This window comes from Hydra vulgaris, chromosome 04 (assembly GCF_038396675.1).
Source record: "Hydra vulgaris chromosome 04, alternate assembly HydraT2T_AEP".
Taxonomy (NCBI): domain Eukaryota; kingdom Metazoa; phylum Cnidaria; class Hydrozoa; order Anthoathecata; family Hydridae; genus Hydra; species Hydra vulgaris.
Window position 1 is genome coordinate 35,420,908 of NC_088923.1, and position 26,163 is coordinate 35,447,070.

At 28.5% G+C, this 26,163-nt stretch overlaps 1 protein-coding gene across 4 annotated transcripts in view; it reads right to left on the reverse strand.

Moving 5' to 3' along the window:
- Nucleotides 1-26,163, reverse strand: part of LOC105843863 (uncharacterized) — a 73,157-nt gene that overhangs the window by 35,138 nt on the left and 11,856 nt on the right. For 3 of the 4 annotated variants that reach the window (XM_065796186.1, XM_065796187.1, XM_065796185.1), the window contains 2 exons: nt 11,184-11,321; nt 10,682-10,903 (listed from right to left, as the gene is read on the reverse strand). In XM_065796186.1, coding sequence (XP_065652258.1) covers nt 10,682-10,903; nt 11,184-11,321 — 360 coding nt within the window. Of the gene's footprint in view, nt 1-10,681; nt 10,904-11,183; nt 11,322-12,091; nt 13,142-26,163 lie in introns of those variants that run through there. The other variant, XM_065796188.1, reaches the window with a different exon arrangement.

Below are 26,163 nucleotides of genomic sequence, written 5' to 3' on the forward strand. Positions count from 1 at the left end.
ATTTCAGACAGCAAGACTGTATTTCAAAATTTCTTAGAAACCTCTGTTAAAAACATTAAGAAATGATGAAGGAAGGTTTTACTTTACAAGGTTAGATTAGGTTAGATTACTATGGTTAGATTTAACTTAAACCTTTTTTTTTCAATTAATGTAAAACAATTAATGCAAACTCTTAAAAGTGTAGCCCTAATAATCATAATTATAAGCATTTAAAACATACCACAATATTATTTTTTACATAAATATGATAATGATTTAAAAATTAAACAATTTTTTTATTGTTTGAAAAAGCTAAAAAAATTGCAATAATAATTAAAAAAATGCAATAAAGTATTTTTTCTGAATCATTTAATTTTTGTGCATTAAGTAAATGCATAAAAATTCATACCAAAGTATCAACGGTATTATATATGTTACTATCTTTTTTCTATTTTCATAATACTAAATCATGTTTTTGATTTTGGTTTTACAATTTCACAAAGCAACCGCTGAAGCCTCTTTTTTGTATTCAAAATAAGTCAAAATTGCAATATGTATAAATGTAACTTCCCAGCTAGCACATATAAGTTAATAAAACGTTAGAAATGTTGTGCGTTGTGTTGGCCCAACATCGACTGCCAACATTGTTTTTATATCATTTTGGTTACAAATGTGATGTCACCAACAACCAAAAAATGACATGAATAATGCCTGTTTAATCAGATGCCATGTAATAAGTATAAACATATGTCAACAGCAATGTTAATTCTTCAAATTGGTGGAAATATGTATTGGTTTTTCTGCTGACTTTTTTGTATTAAAAATTTTTTTTGTCAAGAAGAGAATGGAAATCTAAAACTAAACATATGAGAAAAATTAAAACAATGGCACGAAATAAGATTGTTTTAATTTTTCACGAAGTAACATTGTTTTTATATCATTTTGGTTACAAATGCGACGTCGCCAACAATAAAAAAACAGCGTTGGTTCAATGTTGTAGCATATACATATGCTGTAGCATAATGTTGTATGCTGTAGCATAATGTAGCACATATGCTGTAGCATAATGTAGCACAATGTTGTAGCATATACATAAACAATGTTGTAGCATATACATATAAACATAAAATATTATATGCTTACACGCATATATAGTTGTATATATATACATATCTTCACCACTTTGATGAATTAACAATGCTGATGAGATGTACGTTGGGCCAACGTATGTAAATACATTGCGAATGTCGGCTATTTTCTCCGATGCAAATTCAATGTTGATCCAATGTTAGTTTTATAGTATTTATATTTAGGAAAATCTTAATAACGACGTGATTAAAAACAGTTAGCAAAATTAAATTTGGTCTAAAGTATGTAAAAAAACATTGCAAAAGTTGGTTAATGTTGGATTATATACATTGAATCAACGTTGATTCATATACATTGGAACAACGTTGGATTTTATACAGTGGACCAACGTTGTGTTTGCATTAAAAAAAGGTAGATATAAATATTTAATTTGTATAATTTATAAAAGTTATTTTTCATTCAAGTATTTCAGTTGAATATGGAAATATATTTTGCTAATATATATATATATATATATATTTTTATATATAATGAAATATCAAGCCACAAGCAAAACAAACATGAATAATGCTTCTTTAATCAGATGTCGAGAAATAAGTATTAACATATAATATCAGCAATGTTAATTCATCAAAATGGTGGAAATATATATGTATAAGTACATTTATGCAACTATGTATGCATATAAACACATAATATTATATGTTTATATATATACGCTAAAATATAAAATAAATAAGTTTAATTCTAATAAAAGTTTAATATAATGTTGTGCAAGCATAAAATATAACATTAAATCAACTTAAAAAACAACATATTTCCTACGTGAAATAAAATGCTGTGCCAACATAAAATACAACGTTGAATCAATGTAAAACATTACGCAATATAGACTTAAAATACAACATTGTTTCTTGATTGTTCGCAATGTCACATTTGTAACCAAAATGATATAAAAACAATATTGGCGGTTGATGTTGGGCCAATGCAATGCACAACATTTATATAACGTTTTATCAACATATGTGTGTTAGCTGGGGTATATTTGTATATCTGCCTTTTCTCGATGCAAACACAACGTTGATCCACTGTATAAAATCCAATATTGTTCCAATGTATGTGGATCAACGTTGATTCAATGTATATAATCCAACATTATTCCAAATACATTGGATTAATGTTGGGTTTACATCGGAAAAACAACCAACTTTTGCGATATTTTTTCATACGTTGGACCAATGTAATTTTGCTAGCTATTTTTAATCACGCCGTTATTAAGATTTTCATAAATATAAATAACATAACACTAACATTGGATCAACGTTGTATTTGCATCGGAGAAAACAGCCAACATTCATGATGTATTTGCATATGTTGGCCTAATGTAAGTGTGCTAGCTGGGATTAGATAACGTTACGCTATAAACATTGGATCAACATTGATCCTTATACATTGAATCAACGTTGGGTTTAGATCGAAAAAACAACCAACTTTTGTGATGTTTTTACATGGTTGGACCAATGTAATTTTGCTAACTATTTTTAATCTTGTCGTTATTAAGATTTTCATAAATATAAAAACCATAACACACATTGGTTCGATGTTGTATTTGCATCAGAGAAAATAGCCAACATTTCTGATGTATTTACATATGTTGGCCCAATGTAAGTGTGCTAGCTGGGAATTGTTATCTATACTTATAGTTAATAACAAATATTTTATGGCTTTTGTAAAAATTTTATTTTTGTGCTCGTCAGTGTTGTTGTATTGTAAGAATGCTGTGAGTGCAACATTTTTTGTTTAAAACTTTTCTTTACCAAACGCTTTATTTTAATTTTTAAATGTCCTTTTTTCTCATAAATTGCTTTATTTTTATTTCTCTCCGCACAAAGGTTTAAAATAAAAAAAACACAAAAAAATAAAATAAAAAATTACAAATAGAAAAATTAAAAATTACAAAAAAATATTAATAATAATAATAATATATATATATATATATATATATATATATATATATATATATATATATATATATATATACACATCGCAACATTATAAATACATCACAAAGTTATAAATTTTAGACTGCTCAGAAAACTTTTTAAACAATTTTATAAGTCAAAAAGTAATTGTTATACTTTAAATCAGCGTTTTGAAATTCTCCAGTGAGATATGAACAATAAAAAAGCATGTCACTCAAACATAAACAAAAGAAACGCGAAATTCACAGAGATTGGCCAGTCTTTTATGTGTGGGTGAAACCACCTGAGTATCCTGTTATTATAGAGTTCAGAGGATATGATCTAGACACAACCATTTGTGTTTAGAAATTATGTATATTATGCTATTTTTCAATTGTGTACCTTTTGTTTTAATTTTTGAGTTTGTTGGTGTCTTCTTATTTAATTTTGGTGCCATTTACACAGCCACCTTTCCATACATAAATAAAGGCGTTTTATCCAAAAATCATCAGTTTTTCTAGTACAAAAAATGCATTAACTTTGGATACACTTCATGGCCAACGCCACCAAGGGGAGGTGGATGTTAATTTGGATAACGTTAATTTTTCTTAGAAATTAACGTTATCCAAATTAACTTTAATTAATTAAAGATAATTGTGTCACCAACTCTCCTCCTCCACTTCAAAACCTGTGCCATCGGCCCTGAACTTAACTTCTAAAGTTGAAAGATCCATCATTTTTTAAACCCATTTTAAGCTCTATACATCCATGTTAATCATATATGTATATGTATATATATATATATATATATATATATATATATATATATATATATATGTATGTATACATATGTATATGTATATTAGGTATATGATAAATTTTAAATCAATTAGCCTGGGGTTCTAAATGATGAACTTTTGCCTATAAATCACAGAAATGACATTAATTTCACCATACCTTGAAAAAACTTCCCGCACCTAAGACAGGTATTTCATATCTAACCATACAACACATAGCGGCTCAAAGGCTATTAATTATAATATGTCAGCTTTATATACAATACACATGAGAAATACATGAGAATGAGTACCTACACTGTCCTACAGCATTTGTAGTGATGTTAATAATCTTTCAGATTTGTGTATTAGTATTAATAAATTTACAGTTAAGGTATTTGTTTGTTCTGCAAGAAGAACGAATGTCCTCTATCAACTTTACAGGTCTCTCGGCTGCTATGTTGGATCGAGACACATCAAGCACTGATGGTTCCTTCTTCCAGTGGGTAGAGAACCATTTCACAGCTTTGGAACATTTAAGTTGGGATATTGCTGACAGCAGGTCTTCAAAAGCCGCCTCTGCATAGTGCTGGTTTGAAACCAGGCCCGCAACCATGTAGTTGCAACGAAATCGCAAGTTATCCTCAGCTGTTCTCGCCAGTTTGGAAGAATGAAAAATGCAATAAGCGCAAAAATGCCTCTTGAGTTCCACCTGGCACTGTGCAGTGATGGCAGCTTGTGCCATTTGATACCAGGCCATTTTTCCTCATTTTTGTAAAACTTGTATGCTTCACAAAGCTGTAAAAGCTTTAAAAAAAGCTGTAAAAGCTGTAAAACTTGTATGCTTCACAAAGCTGAAAAAGAAATTTAAAGTCATCTTTCCAGCCAAGGTTCTCATACTCTGCTACCACTGCTGTGCCTTTGTAGGCATTTTTTAAATCATCATAATGCTCCATAATCTCATCAATAAATTTGTAGTTAATGTTAGGCGACTTTGACTGTATAGGAAAAAAGAAATCCAACACATGTTGTAGAACAAGATCAAGAATGTGGTGTTGGCAGCCGATGTATTGAGGTTCATCGAATCCCTTGTCTCAAAATATTTTCTGAAGCTTGGTTACAACTCCATTCTTGCCACCAGTATTTGCAGCTGTTGTGACAGAGATGATCATCTGAATACTGTTCCATGCATTGTAATCATCAAGTAGGTCCTGTAGTGCTTTATATATGTTTGCAGAGGATCCACTGTCACACGCTTTCTGGGAGATGCTCCTGGAACTGCCAAGTCACCACTGCTGCTTCCTTCCTCAGAATCCTCACTATCGCAGGAAAGTGGTACAGAGATAACCCCTTGGTTTGTTGAGGGTTCTGATGTGCTTTTGGCCCTTTTTGATGGATGGATTGTTGACATAGGAGCCACTTACATTGTTGTATATCCCACCCTGCCATCTGATTCAATTTGTACTTTGTACAGTTGTTTATCCTCACTACAAAGCCAATTTCGTTTTGTTATATCGAACAGATGAGCAAGATTTTCTTCAAATACTGCATTTGGTCATTTTCTGTGTTTCTCAAATGATGTGATAAGTTTGTCAACATTAGCAGACACTTGTTGTTTGGAAAGAACAGGAAAATTAAACTTCTGCCAAAGATTCATCAATTCCTCGGATATTTTTGTTAGTCGATCATGTTGTCCTTTCAATTCATCAGAGTCCCAAGAATCTTCCAACCATATCTCTGTTGGAAGGCATTTTACACAATTTGTTGCTCATATCCTGTTTTACCTGTGGTATATTAGGACGGCTCTTCGTGATTGATTTCAAATTTTGTGTCCACATTTCACCAGCTGCTTCCACTGCTGATTTTGACTTTTTACTTTTAAAGGACATATTTTCAAAAAGAAGCACTAAACAGCAGATCTTGCAAATTAATACTGCAAATAAACAAAAACTGTTTGAATGATATGAACAACTATACAATATACAATATTATATATTTACAGTTTTAAAAATCAAAGTCAAGCATAAGGAAGTAAGAACTGGGAACAAAATCAAGTGAAAAATCGGAAAAGTTAAAAGTGGTGAGGTGCTAGGTACGGGAGGTTTTTTTGTGATCCAATGAAATAAACCTCAAAACAGTGATCTATTGGTAAAAGTTTATCAAATGCAACATCAGGAAAATTAAAATTAAAAAAAAAGATTCTTATTCATATACCTAACATATATGTATATATATATATATATATATATATATATATATATATATATATATATATATATATATATATATATATATATATATATATGTCAACAATAAATAAATCCTGTGGATTGGCTAATATTGACACATGATTCCTATTTATAAAAAAATATTGCATGCAAAATTTTAGCCAAAAATGTTGAGCAGTTTACAGGATAATGCAACTTTAATATTGAATTAGTTTCCTAAAATAAACCAGTTTTCATGACTTTAAAAAAAATATTTTTTTCTCAATAAAATAAGGAATAGCAATTGCAAAATATGAAGTTAGTTAAATTTTAGTTAAGTTAGATTTTAATAAATACACTTTAAAAATTGAAAATACGAAAGTATAAAAATTAAGAGGACTACAAGCTAATAATTGAGGGTGTCCAATATCTCAAAACATATCAACTGGTAAAATACCAGAAACATATAGAGCAAAAAAGACGTTTTTTTGTTAATTATGTTTGTTTCTAAAAGTTTCAAATTTTTTTTTATAAGGTATAACACTTGGTATGTTTGTTTCAAACTTTCTGGTGCTATCAACTTCTTAACAGTACTATCGATCCCATCGCATGGTCTAACTTTTTCCAGTTAGAATTTTTATGACAAGTAAATAATAATATTATACCTGTAATAGGACAGCACCACTTTATTTTGTTCAAAAAGTAATGGCTCAATATCTGATTTTTTTCTTGTTAACAGCTAGTGATAATAAAACCGTCCAAAAAGTAATGTCTCTATATATGATTTTTATCTCTTTAACAGCTAGTAATAATAAAATCGAAACACAACCACAAATACATAAAGATGTACTTTTTATAATCTGTTCTTAAATATACTCATTTCATTGTTTAAAGTTTAAAATTGGTTGTGTAATTATTTTATTTAGAAATTTATTAAAACTTGGCTATGCATTGGTACTTGAATGAAAGTTTGTGCTCTTCAAAATAATTTTATTGATGCTAAGGTTTTGACAGTTGTTGCTGTTGATAAACGGGTATTTTTTTATTGAGCTCAGTTGGCTCTACCAGATTCTAAGTCTTTTTTTTGTTCTAAAAAGTAGTCAGTTTCCTGTTTGATTGACATATATAATGAGAATCAGTAAAAGTCAAGGTCAAACATTTGATGGAGTAAGTGTGTATATAAAAACAAAATCGTGTTTCTCTCATTATCAACAATATGTCGCGCGTTTAAGAACAAGAGCATTTAAAAGTTAGTTTTTCAAAATTGATAAACATCCCATTCAAGGAATGATAGGCACAAAGTGTTGCACAAATTATGTTATTTTTTAAAAATATTCTTAAATTATTGTCTTTAGATTTTTTATTTAGAAAATTGATATTTTGCAAGCACAACTTCTATTTTTGTTGAATTTAGTTATTAATTGTACTTTTTATTTGTTTGAATATTATTTTATTGCATTAACCAAATTTTGGAATTGTTATAAATATATACAATTATATATATATATATATATATATATATATGTGCTTACAGATAAACAAGTATAAATATATGATGACATCAAGATCAATTATATGGTGAAACTGGCTAATTCTTTGATAACCAGTTAATTAGAAAATGATAATTATTGAAGTTTAATTAGTGATTTTTTTTTGTGTGGCTAATTCCAATAGTTTTAATGTTTTTCAAAGTGATTCTATGTTATCTTTAACTAAACTCTCCTTAAAAAGTGCTGATTATAGTAAACTCTTTTCACTCTAATAATTGTCCTGATTTTTAATGCTTGACCTTGTTCACTAGACAGTTAAACATTTAGTGTTTTTTTTTTTGTAAATAACCTCCCCAAGGCCAAGAAGGCCACTACAGATGAGAAGGCTACTTGTGGTTATAACCCTCTCTCAACTCTATAACTCCGAAACACGAACCTCGACAAACAAGGCCGCTGCGCAGAGAAACAAGTTGCACATTTTTCATTAAATGATTTGCTTGTCTAAATGCAGCAACATGGGCATAGGAAATAAATGTTACTAAAAACACTTAATCATGTGAACACCATGTTGTTTTGTCCAATAAAATCCTGCAGGTTAGACATCTAGTTTATATGATATATCATTAGCATTAACAATGACAAATATTTAATAGTAAACATATATGGTCTGCCCTTTTTTAAACCTAGCAATACACAGCTTTAGTCTTTACTTTGCTTATTTATTTCTAAACCTCTGCTTCTTGTTACTTTTTTTTGTGGCAAACAAAAACCTAACTTGTTTAAGGAATTTCTCAAAGAGTTTTTTGGAAAGTTTCAAATGCTTTCAGGAAATGGTTTTGTTTGCAAAGACTTTTTTGAAGTATGATAATGTTAAAAAATTTTTATGTGATACTTCAGTGCTAGCAAAGTATTAAATATATAAAAAGAAAGTTGTTTTCAATCAGGCCAATTGTTTTTACTTTAAGATCTTTATAAATCATCTTAGCAAACACACAGTTGTAAAGAATATGAAGTATTTAAAAGTCTTTTAATTGATTTACTTTGCATTTCTAGATTCATTTTGGACTAGATGCACTTAGTTTATTTTAGGGTTGTCCGTCGATTATTGATATTTTGAAAAAAGGACCCAATGATATGTCATTTCTCATATGTTCAAATTAATCATATTTCTGAAAAGCCAAATGACTTATCTGGTAAAAAGCCATCTGATTTTGTCAGAAAGTCTAGATCACTGATAGAGTTTTAAAAGATAAAAGGCTATACAGTTAATTTCTTTTGCATACTGGTCCCTATGTACTGAAGATACAAACCAAATTAACAGTATCAATGCATTGGTTATGCATTGATGTTATTAAATTGGTTTGGATGACTGGATTACTAAAACTGGACTATTAAGGCTGTGAATTAATATGGTCTAACATTTATACAATTTACATAACTTATACAATTTACATAACCTGATTCATTTGTTATAACTTTTTGAATGATCACTTCTTGATATGTCTGCCTTTTCATTTAAAAATTGTTAAGTCTAAAATTATTGGTATTTGGTAAGAAAATGCCACTTGCTTAAATTGTCAAGCATTTAAGTGAAATATAAGTAGTTTGGATTGGAAGAAAAAACACCTAACAAAGTAATCACTGGTCTTAAAGAGAGCTATTTATTAAAACAATTTTTGATTCTTCACTTTGTGAAAATGCACTACTTTAGTTTCTTTATTGTGCCATGCAATTCAAGTTATAAGAAAATACTGCCAAAATAACCCCTGTAAAAAAAACAAAAAACTTTACAGAAATCTGAACTCAGGTTTTCAGTGTAGAATTAACATCAAAAAATTCAATATAACTTTGACCTATGTTTAATTTACACCATTATTCCAATGTCTAAACAACGATAGAATAGAGATTGCTCAACGTCATTTCAGTAAAAATATAATGTTATATGCAACAGCTAAATTTTAAAGAAATTATGTGGTGTAGAAGAAAATTATAAGTTATTCACTGAATCTTGTTTGAAATATTTTTGTTAAAATTTTTTCAAATGAGACAAAAGTTTTAATTAAAAAGTAAATTTTGCATATTGTAAAAAAAAACAGGATATAATCAATTTATTTAACTTTTAATTTCTATTTTAGATCTGAGTTTTTTTAAATCGAAGTAAAACATTATCTTTTCTTTTAATAATTTGTGCATGACGGGTTTCCATTTTGTACAAATAATTAAGGAAAATTAAGAAAGAAGGAAGGTTTTGAAGTCACTACTGCTAATTGATAGAATGGAATGTTTACTAGTTTTTAAACTTTTTACTCACCATACTTGATGTGAAATGAAAAACTGAAAGAAAAAAATTCAAACTTGATATAATTTTAAATTGTATTTTAACGTTGAATTGGTGTATATAACTTAACTTTTAGATGTAAGTTCTCTGTAAAATTCTTATACCCTTGAGAACTTCATGCCAAATAAGACTCTTACATAAAATATAAGTCTGGAGTGCGCTAACTTATAACAAAAAACTTTAAAAATGATATATCTAAAATCCTAATTCTTGGGTATTTTATGACTTTAGTCTACAAAAAATTTCTTTTCAATGTAAATTTAAAGCAATTATTGAGTTTTACTAGGTTCAACAATGAGAAATATTCAAAATAGTAATATTGTTAATGAATTAATTGTAATACTAAAAAATATAATATTTAACTACTTTCAAAAAATAGCATTTATAAGTGCTTTTTCAAATACTGTGAGTAATGTTGATAATAAAATAATATAGTTGAAGTTGTATTTTTGAAAGACTTAGGGAAGGAGCAAACAACTGTTTGAGATTCAAGGAGATTGGGAAGGAACAAACAACTGAAGATGTTGGATTTTAAAAGCTGTTTCTTGTAAAAAAAAATTAAGTTTTTTTTTTGAAATTAATTATTTATGGCCACATCAATAATTGATTTTTTATTATCTAAACATCTAAAAAATTTCATTACCTAAACGATTCCAATTTTCAATTAAGTCACTTTTTAAAAGAGAAATTTATACATTTTATTACATTTAATTAACATATTAATATATTAATAATAATTAATAAACTTTGATAATAAATTTTTAGTTTTGATTAACTAACTTTGTATTAACTTCACATAACAAAACTAAAAAAAAATGTCAAAATATTTAAAAATGCTCACCAATAAAACAGTAATCTGATCCAGTACTATAAGATTGTATGTCAGGATCTATGTATTGGTAACTCCTCCCTAGATATTGTCCACAGAAGCATCCATAATATTTAGAAAAAAACATAATATTAACCGAAGGATATGTTGCACATGTTATAACACAATACGATACTGAATTATTAAATGATAACTGTAGATTTAATGGTAATGCATAACAAATTGGGTTTGTTACTAAAATAAAACATTCAATTACATTATTTATTTCACGAACCATAAATAGAAATCCTTTACAGTTTTCTTACGCTCTCCATTAAGGTATTAGAACAGCTAAATATTTTAATTAGACAAACTTGTACTCTAAATTGCCAGTTTCATTTTTCATGCAACATTTGTGTGATAACCCTAACTCCTTCATTATATATCTATTTTCTTTTTTATTTATCTTTATTATAAACCATATATTTATAAGTCTTAAACTGAATAGAGAGTCTTTTATGAAAAGTAAAATCACCTTTAGGATTTTGTTGTTCAACTTTTCCCATATCACACACAACCTCAAATGAAGAACCATTAGGACTGATTTGATAAACTCCAGTTTTATTAAAACCATTATTGTAATGTTCCTGGCAACTCTTTGCTATTCCTGCTGCTATAAATCAATATATAATAATAATTACCTTATTTAAATATAATAATTATTACCATTGATACATACATATATATATATATATATATATATATATATATATATATATATATATATATATATATATATATATATATATATATAATAAAACAAAACTCATAGTTGTAAAAGAGTATTATTAAAAAGATATTTCAAATAGAGCAATATATATATATATATATATATATATATATATATATATATATATATATATATATATATATATATATATATATATATATATATATATCAAAATGTTTACACTCTTAATTAAGTGGAAAATTGTAAAACGTTGCAATCATTATAACGATTTGTCAAAAACTTGCAATTTTTGCTTATACGAAAAATTCCTTATTTTAACATATAAAGGTGATAACTTGTTAAATAAACGAAATGAGTTGATTTCAAAATGCAGGCATAAGAATAAATTCCTCTTATCTTTTTTTGACACTGGTGATTAGCTAATATTTTGTTTTTTCTTTGGTTGCCATCAAGATGTTTTAGCGACGTAAAGATCCCACTACACCAGTGGTTCCCAACCTTTTCTAACCCGTTCCCCAAATTATATATCATAAGATCTCCATGGACCCCTTTACTTTTAAAAATTATTACAAGGCGAAAATTTTAATAATGTAACTTTTATTCATCAGGAATTAAAATTATTTATCTTAGTTAATATATGATACAAAAACTGGTCAATGTGAATTCTGGCACTGCTTACCAGCAATTAATACCTGAAAATCTGGTTTAGTTTTTGATAGAGCACATCTAACATCTGCATCAATTTCAAGTCTATTTCTTTTTTTGGTTTTTATAGATAACATGGCTGAAAACCCTGCTTCACACAAATATGATGTTGAAAAAGGAATAAGGGCTTTAAGTGCAATTGTTGAACACAATGGATATGAATTCCTCATTTTCAACCAGAAGTTATTTAATGGTGTTATTTTGAAGTGATCCTTTGCAGTGGTATCATTCTTTAACTCTTCTCACAAGAAAATGGTGATATAATTACTTCACTGCTCAAAAGGTTTACATCTGGAAAATAGTTACCAAATTCATTAATCAAATTATCTAGGTGACAAAGTATTTCTATCTTTAAAACTTCGGGAAGCATGTTATTTCCAATTACGCTATTTAAATTTTGAAACATTATCAAATTTCCATTATTGATTCTAGTCTTATACAGTTTGAGCTTTTCAATAAATGCCTTCGGTTTATCCGAGTGTGTGATGACATTAGCATTTTTGCCTTGAAGTTGGAAATTTAACTTGTTAAAATGACCCACAATGTCCACAAGATAAGCAGTTGTTATTTCAAAATTGTCAAATTCAAAATATTCTACCATTCCACTTTTCATTTGACATAAAAATTCTTTCACTTCGTTTCTAAGCTTGAAAAATCTTTCCAAAAAATATCCAGCAGAAAGCCATCGCACTGAAGTATAAAACAATAACTTATTGTGTTCAGCATCTAGGTCAGAACAAAATTTTGTAAAAAGTCGAGTGTTAAAAGCAGAAGATTTTATATGATTCACTAATTTGACCAATTGATAAAATACAGTTTTCAAACTACCTGGCAATGTTTTGGATGCCAAAGCCTGTCTATGAATAAAACAGTGTACACCAACTACATTTGGAGCAATCTCTTTTATCCTATTCTGCAATCCAGACTTACAACCCATAATGGCAGGAGCTCCATCAGTAGTAATTCCTAACAAATATTTCCATAGTAATTTATTGTCATTGAAAAACTGTTTCATAATTTCCATAATATCTGCTGCTTTTGTTGTTGTTTCAAGGAAAGAAGAGAACAAAAATTCTTCTTTGAATTTATTATTGTGAATATACCTACAAAATACAATTAATTATGCCATTGAACTTACATCTGTGGACTCATCCAACTGAATAGAAAAATATGGTGATTCTTTAATTTCATTAATAATATTTTCTTTAATATTTGATGAAATGTCAGTTATCCTTCGTTTGACTGTAGTATTTGATAAAGGTATATTATCTATCTTCTTTACAGCTTCTTCTCCAAACAATAATCTAACGATTTCTTTTGTACATAGAAGTATAACTTCTTCAGCCAATGTGTGACCTTTTTTCTTCTGTGCTATTATATATGAAACCTTATAAGATGCTTTTACTATATTCTGTTGAGTTTGGTGAATAATCCCAGTTTTATCCAACTTACACCCATTCAGTGATTCAAATTTTCTTTTGAAAAAATCAGAATCTTTTGTTCGAAGATCAGGATGGCACTTATTCAAGTGAATAGCAAGCTTTGAGGGTTTCATAGAGTCATTTCCTAGTACTTTATAACAAATAACACACTGTGTGTAGCAAATGGTTTCTTTTAGCATGTAGGTAAAACCATATTTCATATATTCATCTGAATATGACCTTTTTTTACTTTTAGACATCTAAAGAATTTAAAAAATAATATAAAATAATGTAATATATTAACTCGAGATTTGTATAATTCATTTGAGAGAAGTATATTCTCGACTATTCAAAGAAAATAATAAAAATTACTTTCTTTCAAACCAATTAGTTATGAAAAATATTTTTGCCATAAGATAAGATAATTTTATATAGCATTTAAAATTTACGGATGTAAGAATAATAATATTATAATAATATTAACCGTCAATGACTTGCGGACCACTATGAAACAATAAATACTTTATATTATAAAGTATTTATTATTTCATAGTGGTCCGCAAGTCATTGACGGTTAACGTCGAATTGGCTTACACAGATTTTGTGCAACATATGTTGCCTAGCATGAATTACATTTTGAATTTAAGAATTATTTTTTTCTTTAAGACAGAGAAAATATCAAAATTAAAATTCAATGACTCAAATTTATTTTGAATTTACGTTTACCTTGTGGTCCGTTTCAAAAGTTCATATGGACCCCGAGGGGGTCCATGGACCACCGGTTGGGAACCACTGCACTACACGGTGTTTTGTAATATTTAGCAGGTTTTATTTTGTTTTTTGATTTTGTATTCAATGGCTTATGATTGCCGTAGAGGCTTGAGACTTAAAGTACCATAGAGTTGTTTTTTTTTCCTTAGTATATATATATATATATATATATATATATATATATATATATATATATATATATATATATATATATATATATATATATATATATATATATATATATATATATATATATATATATATATATATATATATATATATATATATATATATATATATATATATATAAATTAGTAAAAACACTTATCAAATTTTTCTTTCTTCTACACAGTGTTTCTCCATCAGTAGGCTCATCAGGAAGAATTCTTCCTGATGAACCTACTGATGGAGAAACACTGTGTAGAAGAAAGAAAAAACTAGATAAGTGTTTTTACTTATTTATTATTGCTCTGTTCTTTAAGAACATTGAGCACTCTGTTGGTAAAATACACTAACATAATTTATATATATATATATATATATATATATATATATATATATATATATATATATATATATATATATATATATATATATATATATACAGCTTTGGCCAAAAGTTTGGAACACCCTTGCATTTTGGGCGTTTTAGCCATTTTTTGGCGGTTATAGACTATGCCGCAATGACTAATTTGCACTAATTAGTGTCAGTTGTTGAAATATAGAAGACAAGCTACAGAATGAGCGTTGTTTCCTATCTTACGCTTAAATACAAAGATATGTATAGCTTATACAATCAATCTACCATTGATTTCAGTATCAGCCGTTGTTCATTATGAGAGACACACAACCAATCATGTGTAAAGCTATAAATTTCTTATGCAGTGTCTGACTTGTTTACGTTCTTAGATTGATTCACGTGCATGTGTAGACGTCTGCTAACACGCTTTACAGGTTAGAAATTTCTATTTTTGAACTCTAAATACGACTTTATTTTACGTCCATATTTTGGAATTATTTCAAACTGGTAGAAATTATAAATTATATTTTAGAAGGAGAAAGGTTGATTTTTATGTTCAATTTACCTTGTTTTACTTATTAGGTCATTAGATATAAGTAAATATTAGCAATTCACGATTTTGTTCTGGGTGTGTTTGCAGATATTCCGACCCATAATTTTCTCATGGCACGTGGAAAGGAGTTGTCAGTCGCGAAACATGCGCAAATTATGGTGCTCCACCAGCAAAACTTCTCTAAAAAGAGAATTTCAGTCATTCTGGTGGTGTCCCGATCGGCAGTTATCAAAGGGATTGCTAGAGCAACAGAGTTGGGTACACTGGATTCACGCAAAAGATCTGGAAGACCACGTGTAACTTCATTATCAGCTGATCATCTCATTCGAAGGGCCTGTATTGCTCATCTAACGTGGTCCTCCTCAGCTATATCATGATCCATGTCGGACCCACCAAGTTCCCGAACAATCAGGAGGCGATTGGTAAACGATTTCAATCTCCGGTGCTACCGTGCTGCAAAAAAAGCCAAGTTGACTGCTAAAAACATCCAAGACCGATTGGCCGTCTGCAGGAAGTACCGGCACTGGGTGGCAGAAAACTGGAGGAACTTGATGCTTTCGGACGAAGCTACCTTCACTCAGTTTCAATCAAAGTCATGTCGTGTTAGGACACCACCAAATCAATGTTTCAATGCCAGATATGTAACACCAAAAAAAAAGATATGTAACACCAAAATGTTGCTGAGCAAGCACCGACGTCAGAAGCTGTTCTGAAGAGTCGAGGACAATATACAAAATACTAGCTGTGAATTTTTAATGACCTACTGACTGTAGATTAATTTCGTATTGTTATGGTAGTCAAAAATGCAAGGGTGTTCCAAACTTTTGGCCAAAGCTGTATATATATATATATATATATATATACATATATATATATATATATATATATATATATATATATATATATATATATATATATATATATATATATATATATATATATATATCAAGAGCGGATCCAGGCTGTAGCAAGTGTAGCAAATACTACAGTAAGTTTTTTTTTTTTTTTACAACATACATTTTTTTTTTTTTTTTAATGCAAAAGACTAAATTAAATAGTACTGTCTGTTGGTTTATTTATTTAACCTATTATGAAAATATCGAAATTTTTTTATGTTTATGAAAAATGGTGAAATGTGTTTATTGCTTCTTCGAGTTATTTATCATTGAAGAAGTCAAACGATTTAAAAACGTTTTAAAAAATTTATAGATTTCTCAGAGACAAAAAGAAGAAAACACGTTGGATAGAACGTTTACCTAATGCGAGTTTTAAAACGTCTAGCAACACTTTATTATAAGATCTGATAGACATCAAAACTACAAAAAGATTCAACTAAATCGCTCAATTTTCCTCTCAGATCGGTTTTTAGTTCATTCTAAAATTGCAAGGAACCTTCTACTACTTTTTTTTAATTTGGAAATTTCTACTAGGAAATTACTACTATTATTCTCTGTGACAAGGTGCATGTTACAAAAATGTTATTGTGTCAGGAAGTTGCTGTTTTTGGAAAATCAATGATATAAATTCTCTTTCAAAAATGATTATAATATAGATATAAATCAATGTAATAAACATCTTTCCATGTGACGCATTTCTGATCAAGATGCAAAGACTAGTATTTAAAGAATCTGCATGAATATCATAAATCTTCCAAAGTTAAAGGCTCAGCTCTAATTAAAAGTTATGATACAGTTTTATTAGACGATTCCCATAGGAATTGTCTAATAAAACTGTACAAAGGAACTTTCTACTTCTTTTTTTTTAGCTTCTACTAGGAACTATTGTTCCCTTTGACAAGGTGTATGTTACAAAAATGTTATTGTATCAGGAAGTTGCTGTTTTAGGAAAATCATTGATATAAATTCTCTTTCGAAAAGTATTTTAGATGTTAGAATAGCTTGTAATACAAGTTATATGTTTGATGGTCCTAAATTTCTTTTGAAAATGTTGTGATAACCTGTAAACATATAAATTTCTGATTTTTATGTGATCAAATTCGTTCAACTTTAAAATCAGTAAGAAAGTCAAATAGCAAAGCAAAGGCAATCAAATGTGATAAAAATCTAACATTTAATGAAAAACCTTGGTTAACTACAGGTAGAACTCTTTTGTTGTTTGACTTTTGTCCGCGTTATCAAAAACAAAATAATGGTCTCAAAAAGCAAAACCTTTTTTTTCTGATAATATTTACAATGTTCTTCTTAATCGACGTAAAACTTCTACTATCTCAAGTGTTAACAAGACTGGCGATTTTATTAAACTTGCTTTCACATAATGGATAACTTTTAATCTAAAAAGTGTGGGCATATATTTTAGGTTCAATAATGATCAAAAAGCTTCCTCAGAGATGTAAATGATAAACAAAGAACGTTTGTTTTGGATTTGGCGATACAGCATTATGTATGAAAAAAATCAGAAATTAGGCATAAAATATCAACGCATGTCACAAAGCATTTTGAAAATTACACGTGAAGAAATAATCTAGCTGATTAAAACGCTATTAAAAGAAACACTTTTGTTACAAATATATTATGTTAGGAAAATTTGTTACAGAACTACTTGAAACAGAATTTAGAAATTTAAGAAAAGTATCGTAAGACATATTTTATAAGTGTTCTTCGAAACCAAAGAAGTCTCTTGTTTACATTGACATGTATTTTGAAGTTATGATTTGCTTAACGAATATGAAATTTTGCCAGTATGCTTTATTTTTTTAAACTTTGGTCAATATCTAAAATCATTTGAAATAGGTGGATTAAAATGTCCTTTTGACAATATTGTTCAATGGCTTTTCTTCAATTTGATTAAAGATAAAGTTTATTTGACTTCCATGTTCAATACTTTTATGCTTTAATGAATTACTTAATTAAAATTGAGTGTTATCATCACAATATACTTTCCTATATTCATTTATAAAAAACTGAAAACTTTCTACACCCAAATCAAACAAAGAATTATGTTGTTTTAAACAAAGAACGACCATATTAAGTTAGTCTTGTTAGGTTGACATTTATTTATTGACACTTTTTTTTTTATTATTTGCTGACGTTTGTTGATTGTATCATTGCTCATTGTAATATGCCTGGAGTTTGCTGTTTTGGGATTTTAAAAGCATTCCTTATTTATTTAAAGCAATATATTTATATTGGAACGTTTATTTACTATTTTTTATTTGATTTGAAACCTGTTTCTTTTTTTCATTATTTGACAAAAAGTTTATTGTAATAAAGTAATGAAGTATATTATTATACTCGATCATTTAGCACCCATTCGGAAATATTCAATGCGACCTGGTAAACATGATGATAATTGGTTATCTTCAGATGCCAAGAATAAAAAAATCAGACGTCGTAAACTGGAGCGTTGTTATAAAAAAACTGGAAACTTATTAGATAAAAAACTATATCGAATTGCATGCCGCGAGTCATCAGCAGCAATTCATAAATCCAGATGTAATCATTATAAGGAAAAACTAAATTCAGCATATGGTAATCAGAAAGAAACATGGAATATTGCCAAGAAATTACTACATTCAAATAGTTCTAAAACTAAAAACACATTACCAGAAGCAAAATGCAATATAATAAGTCAATATTTCATAAACAAACTTGAAAGTATAAAAAATACTATTCAGGAAAGGCTTGCAAAAAATCCAAAATCCAAATTCATCTCAGAGTTACATCCCCCGGTAAATATTTTAACAACATTTGGTACAGTCACACCTACAGATGTGTCAAAAATAATCAAAGCTCTCAAACCTAAGACATCGCCACTTGATATTATTCCAACATACATCCTTAAATCTTGTTCAGAACTTTTCAGTCCAATTATAGCTCACCTTGCTAACCTCTCATTTAAATCTGGAATTTTCCCAGCCTCATATAAAGTTGCTCAAATAACACCAATTCCCAAAAAATCAGGACTAGCAGAATTTGACTTATCAAATCTACGCCCAATATCAAATCTCAATACAATTTCCAAAATTCTTGAAAAGCTTGCATTATCTCGTCTTCTTCCACACGTAACTTCATCTATTAACTTCAATCCTTTACAATCTGGTTTTAGATCGAATCACTCAACCGAAACAGCACTATTAAAGATATGCAATGACATCCTGCTAAACATTGATGGTGCTTTGAACACTATTCTCCTATCTCTTGACATATCTTCAGCATTTGATACAATTGATCACAGCCTGCTGATTTCCCGTATTAAAGATGAATTTGGTGTCACAGATATTGCACTAAAATGGCTGACATCATACTAGCACTTTCGAAAATCTTTTGTTTCTATTGGATCAACAAAATCTAGACTAATAGCAAGTTCAACAGGAGTACCACAGGGTAGTGTATTAGGCCCATTTCTATTTTCCATGTTTGTTTCACCTATATATCGTATTATAGCTAAACTCGGTACCAATCATCATCAATATGCTGATGATACCCAACTTTATACTGTCATCAACCCAGGCATAGATAGCATTATTAAAATCAATGTGTGTGCTGATGCAGTAACGAAGTGGTTTCTAGAAAATGGACTTCTGCTCAACCCAAATAAAACAGAAGCTGTTTTATTTGGATCTAGAAAACAAATTACCAAGCATAAAAATGATTCAAAAATTGTTATTTCTGGAACAACACTAACAACTATAAATTCAGTAAAAATCCTTGGCGTCACCCTAGATTCATCGCTCTCTATGGACAAGCACATAAACAACACTATTAAATCCTGCAATTACCATATTCGTGCACTTCGCCACATTCGTCCATGTCTGACTAAAGAAGCTGCAAATACAATTGCATGTGGCATTGTTAACACTCAGCTTGACTATTGTAACAGTCTTTTATCTGGTACTTATCAAAAAAATATTAAAAATCTCCAACGAATTCAAAATAGCTTATCTCGAATCGTTTTCCATTCTCCTATTCATTTAAATTCAGAAATATTGCTGAAATCACTTCATTGGTTACCAATAAATCAAAGAATAATCTATAAGATATCAGTTATCACATACAAAATTTTATTATATAAATCTCCTGCATATTTATTTGAACTCCTAGAAGTCCGAACTTCAAAACAAAAAACTAGATCATTAGACAGTTGTCATCTTACACGTCGTCAACAAAAAACTTCTCTGGGCTCAAATTCTTTTTGTATGACTGCACCTCGAATTTGGAATGGTTTATCTATGAACACACGAAACTCAACCTCTTTAGAAACATTTAAAAAAAGACTAAAATATGAACTTTTTATAAACGCTTTTTCAAACTCATAGCCAACTTGTTTTAGTGCTTCTGAATTACTTCATCACTATTGTGATTGTTGTAAATAATGGCACTTTAATCTCTAATTATTATTATTATTATTAAAAATATGAAAATATTTATAAATTGTTTTTATAGATTTATATAAATCAATGAAGTGTCTATTTTAATTTTCAGATATTTTATAAGGTAAGCCATTAAATAAAGTATGTGTTTTAAAACAAATTTTGATTAAATAAAAAAATTGAATTTTAAACAAACTTTGATTAAATTTGTCGTTTTCATTTTCAAATATTAACCTCCAATTTTTTTGCAGACTAAAACATTTTAACAGCCACAAATATTTTGTTAATTTAAATATATAGATAAATTTATATGATAATGTTTTGTGTATTATTTGGCATAAATACATTGACTGGCAATAGGAATACCAAGAACTAAATTTAAATACATCGACTGAGGATAAGGGTTCGGTCAGGGTTTTAGTCATTATTAAAAGTCATAAAAAACAAGTAAACTATAATTTCGTTAAAAAGTTTTAGTTTAACTTTAGTTTTACTAGATAGTTTTAACGTCGCGTAAATCAGGTAACGTTCTTCCACTCTAAACGGACGAAAGAAGAAAGCAGTGGTAGGGGACCTCATGTATCACTACAAGCCACTGTACATACAAGGCTGGCGCAAATGGTGTGTGATTCCCTCCCCCCATCCTCTATCAATGAATTTTATTTTATTATGACTGCAAATTTAGCTCTTTTAAACCGGCATATGGAGATTATATCGTACAGTCGGCAAACTTGAACTTTTCGTACGGTCGGCAAATGTGAAAAGCGAGGACCTTTTTTTGTTTTTAGACCAAAAAATATTTATAGCATTTTTGCTACAGTCAATAAAAATACTGGATTCGCCCCGGTATATATATTTTATATATATATATATATATTTTATATATATATATATATATTTTATATATATATATATATTTTATATATATATATATATATATATTTTATATATATATATATATATTTTATATATATTTTATATATATATATATATATATATATATATATATATATATATATATATATATATGTATATATTAATATTATTAATCATACAAAAAATTAAAGATAATAATACAAATAATTAAAAAATCCGCTTTGGCTAATTTATATTGATATTTATCTGTTATTTTGTAATGAAAGAATAATAAGTTTAACAAAGGGTGTCCAAGAAAAAATAAAAATTTGTAATACAACTATGTACACTATGGGAGTTCTCCATATTGGGTCTCAGCAGTCGTTTTTATTAGAACTGCATCGTTTTCAAATGTTTTTAAAAATAATGTAATGGATTATAAATCCACAATAATGGAATGCAAAAATCTGGTAAAAAAATATTTTTAAAATTTAAACCTTCTTTCAGTCTTGTTTGGTGGCATGCTTAGACACTTTTTGTCAGTTGCCTAAAACCATCATCATTGTTTCTTGAAGCCGCTCTCCTGAATGTTTTCTGCCTATAAAATTCTGCACTAAAGTATGTTTCTTTGAGTCCTATCATAAACAATTGCTTTTTAATGAAAGCTAGACACAAATGTCTTATAAGAACTGTTTTTAAAAATTCCTTTCAAGTTTGACAAGTCTTCTTTCTTCAGTGAGAGAAAACCATCTTTAGTTATACAATGACGAAGAAAAAAAGGATAAGAATCATGAAAAACAAAGTCAGACAAATTTAAGAGAGAACTTATATTTAAAAAAAGTTCTGGTTGTTCTTCGTTTAAGTGATTTATTTCTGGAACATCGTATATCAGTTGTACAAGAATATCCATCCTCTTTTCCTCCTTTAAGCACTTGTCAGCAAAGGAAACACAATGAGGAGTGAAATACACTGAGGAGTGAAAATGTGTGTCTGAGATTACAAAGATTAGGATCTTTATCAATTTTTTCAACCTTATGAAGTAAAGTGGATCTGTGGTTATATCTTGAATGATTTGTGATTACATCTTGAATGCTTAGAGATTATTGGCTGGAGCCTGAGCTGCTAGGCGGGCTCTTTAAGAAGAAAAAAAGAGAGAAATATCACTATGTATTTTTTTGCATTTTGTAACATCTTAATCTCAACGACACTAATGTGTTTGTTGTAATTTCTTTCTGTTGTAATCTTCTTTGCTAACAGATATAATGAGTCAGCCATGAACTTTGTTTTATGGTGTGTACTAGATTGTAGAAACTTGAAGTTTGGCAAACTGCTTTAAGATTAAAAAAAAAAAAAAGAAAGTTGAAAAAACGCTTGTAATTACTGCTGTCAAACATATTTGTTTCATGAGCGATTTTGCTGACCTTTTGGTTTCAAGATTGTGAAAGAGGGTCCTAGGAGCGAACTCAGGTCTGTTCCAATCTAATTCTAAATGTTATCTAATGTATTTACATCCTTTTTAATTTTATACCAAAAACCTTGATGTTTTATTGTGTAAAGGTTAACTGAGTTCCTTGGTTTTTTCTTGTAGGTCTGTCATGACATAGTGAACATGCTGTTTCAATAAAATATTAAATATAATATAAATTAAAGTTTAAATCCTAAAAAATATCATTTTTATCTCTGCTCTTTTTTTACAAGTTCTGCTCTCTTACTATAAGTGCGCCATTCTTAGAATAGAGACAACAAAATTGCTGTTTCAGCTCTCGCTTTAACTTGATACCTAAGTTAAGGCAGACTATTTCATTTTTTAAACTATGCAACAGGTAAATTTTTTTTTAAAACTTTTTATACATAAAGTTATTTAAGTTTTCATGAATGGAATCCACTTATCTAAACTTACCTAAAACATCATTCAGACTGAGTTAAAAGTTTCCAATAATGCTGGAAATAGCTGGAAACTATTTCAGCAGGCTGAAATAGTTTCCAGCTATTTCAGCTGCTGAAAAGCAGGCTGAAATAGCTGGAAAAGGCTGTAGGACCTTGAACATAAAAAGCAGGTTTCTCATCCAATCTTCACCTTCAGTTACTTTTTCAGTAAATGTTTTTGTCATTACTGTAGGATATCTTAATTGTGACTACTTTCAAACAAGAATAAAAACATCGGCTTTGTCTAAGAACTCTTTAGTGTGTTGGTTGATGGATTGTTTTTTTTCTTATTTCCACCTGGAAAAAAGAAAAGATGATAGGTAGAATATAGATGAGAAGCCAGGGTTCTCATCCATCTTATCATCTTTATAATTTTATAATACTGAGTATACAGAGCAATGACTCTATTCCTAAATTAAAAAAATTTGTAAAAAAATTACATGTATTGTAATTGTAATTAAATACACGATAAAAATTTAAGTATTTTATTGAATAAAATAGTTTTCATGATGAAAGATTCATTTAACATTATTAACATACATAATTAATCTTTCGCTACTGACAAAGTTTTCATCAAAGCCTGCTTTGTTCAAAATGTTACCTAGCTCCATTTTGATGTATAGATTTGAGAGATTGTTTCTGCTATCATCATAACGCATACCACTACTGGGTCTAAGATTGCCTGTACTCTTCAAAAGATATACAATATTGGATGATAATACTTTGATTGCTGTTGTATGACTCCTGATTTGAATTAGAAATTGTAATCTTATAGTATAATAGTTAAGTTAAACAGATGGACTTTTTTTATTGCTGCAATAAAAAAGGTCTTAGAATTGAAAACAAAATGTAACACAAATTGAACACAAGTTGTCATTAAGCAATTCCATGTATATTATTGATATTAAAATAAAGTAGCAGTATATAATAATAACATCTAATATGCTAATACAAGTAATAGATATCTTAAGATTTGATAAATTTTGTAAAATTAAATAAATAACAAAAAAAAAAAGTTGTAAAAATAGCAATTGGGATGCTTATTTAAATTAAATTTAAGAGTCAATTTTTTTCACACTTAAATGTCCTTATTTCCAATCTTGTATGGTTTGAACTGATTACCATAATCCTATTTTCATATTAATATATGACACTTTTATGGATGAGTTAAAGTACTTTTTACAACCAGATGCCGTTTCTGGCTTTACAGATCATGACATTGTATTATTTTTTGTCATATATTTTTAAAACAGCACGAGCATCCCTTTAACTTAAAATCTCCTAATGTTAAATCTACAATTGTTTCTGCTTTCTTTCCTGATTTATTCAAATTTAAAGGCAAACTTTTTTTATTTAAAATTTTTAAGATTTAAGATATTTATAAAACTTGAAGAGCCAGACTAAAAGTTATGATTAAAATTTAAGTTTAAACCAAAAAAATGAAAAAACTGTGATACTATCAACAGTATGTTTGTAGTTGGGATAAAAAAGTTGTCTCTAATTTTGATTAATGATTCAATTCCTAACAAGTTTAATAAAGTATAAAAAATCAGGAAAACATAGAGTTATTTTCAGGCTAGAGAGTAGCCATTTGAACCATTTCACACCTGCCATTAAGATTTATACCCGACTACGGCAAGTAACTTTATTATGGTACTATATGAAATGTTCCATGAGAGAATTGATCAACTATAAATAACTAATAAAGAAAACTATAATTGCTATTATAATTTAATCAATTTTTTGAACTAACTCAAATTTTACAAACTCAATAGCTGGGTCTGATAACTGTAATGTTTTTGATCAGTTTGTAGCTTTTAGTAAAGTAAACTTTTATACAAGGCCGGATTAAGACATTTTTAGGCCTGGGGGTGCAAATATATGAAAAGCTAATTTAGCGGTCACTTTCGAACATTTTTTTTGCTTATTGTGTTGATATTACCACGTGAGAATTTTTTTATTTTTATGTAGTGACATTTTGATAGAAATTGATCCTTTACTGCCTCAGCAACATCTGGAAAGGCACAACATTTAGGTTTGTAATGTTTAACAAAAATTACAATACTTTCTTCTTTATATTGTTTTGTGCTCGTAAAAATTTAACGTTTATACGTGAATACTTTGTCTTGCTTTGAAAAATTGATTCAGATTTTATCACACGACATTTTATTGGTTGTTACCGTTCTTATTTTACATTTTCTCATGTTAAATGCAGTATAATGCTTTTTTGGGGGAATTTTCTGTACCTCCTGTTGCAAATAGTTACTTATACAATTAATCTTATACAACTCGATATACACAAGTGATCAATGATCAAATTTTCTGCGTAACAAAAGTTACCATATAATTTTATGGTAACTTTTTTTAAATGAAACTTTAATATAATACAACATCTCTATTTATTTATTCACAATGCCTTCCAAGCTCCTAAGAAATTGATCTTTAAAATATACGAAAAAAGAAGTTATCTGGTTCTCTAAAAAAAAAAATTTCAATTAAATTTGTCTAGTTAGAACAGATTAACTTCCTTGTTTTTTCCTAATGCGCTTCCTTTTTTGGCTGTTCTTGTAGTCCACTTCAGGAAGTATATCCTTTGAAAGTTTCTTAATCCTTTCAAATTCTTGTCGCATATTGAATAGCTTGTCTGCTAGTAGTATATAAAGGACCGTTCATGTTTTAGATTG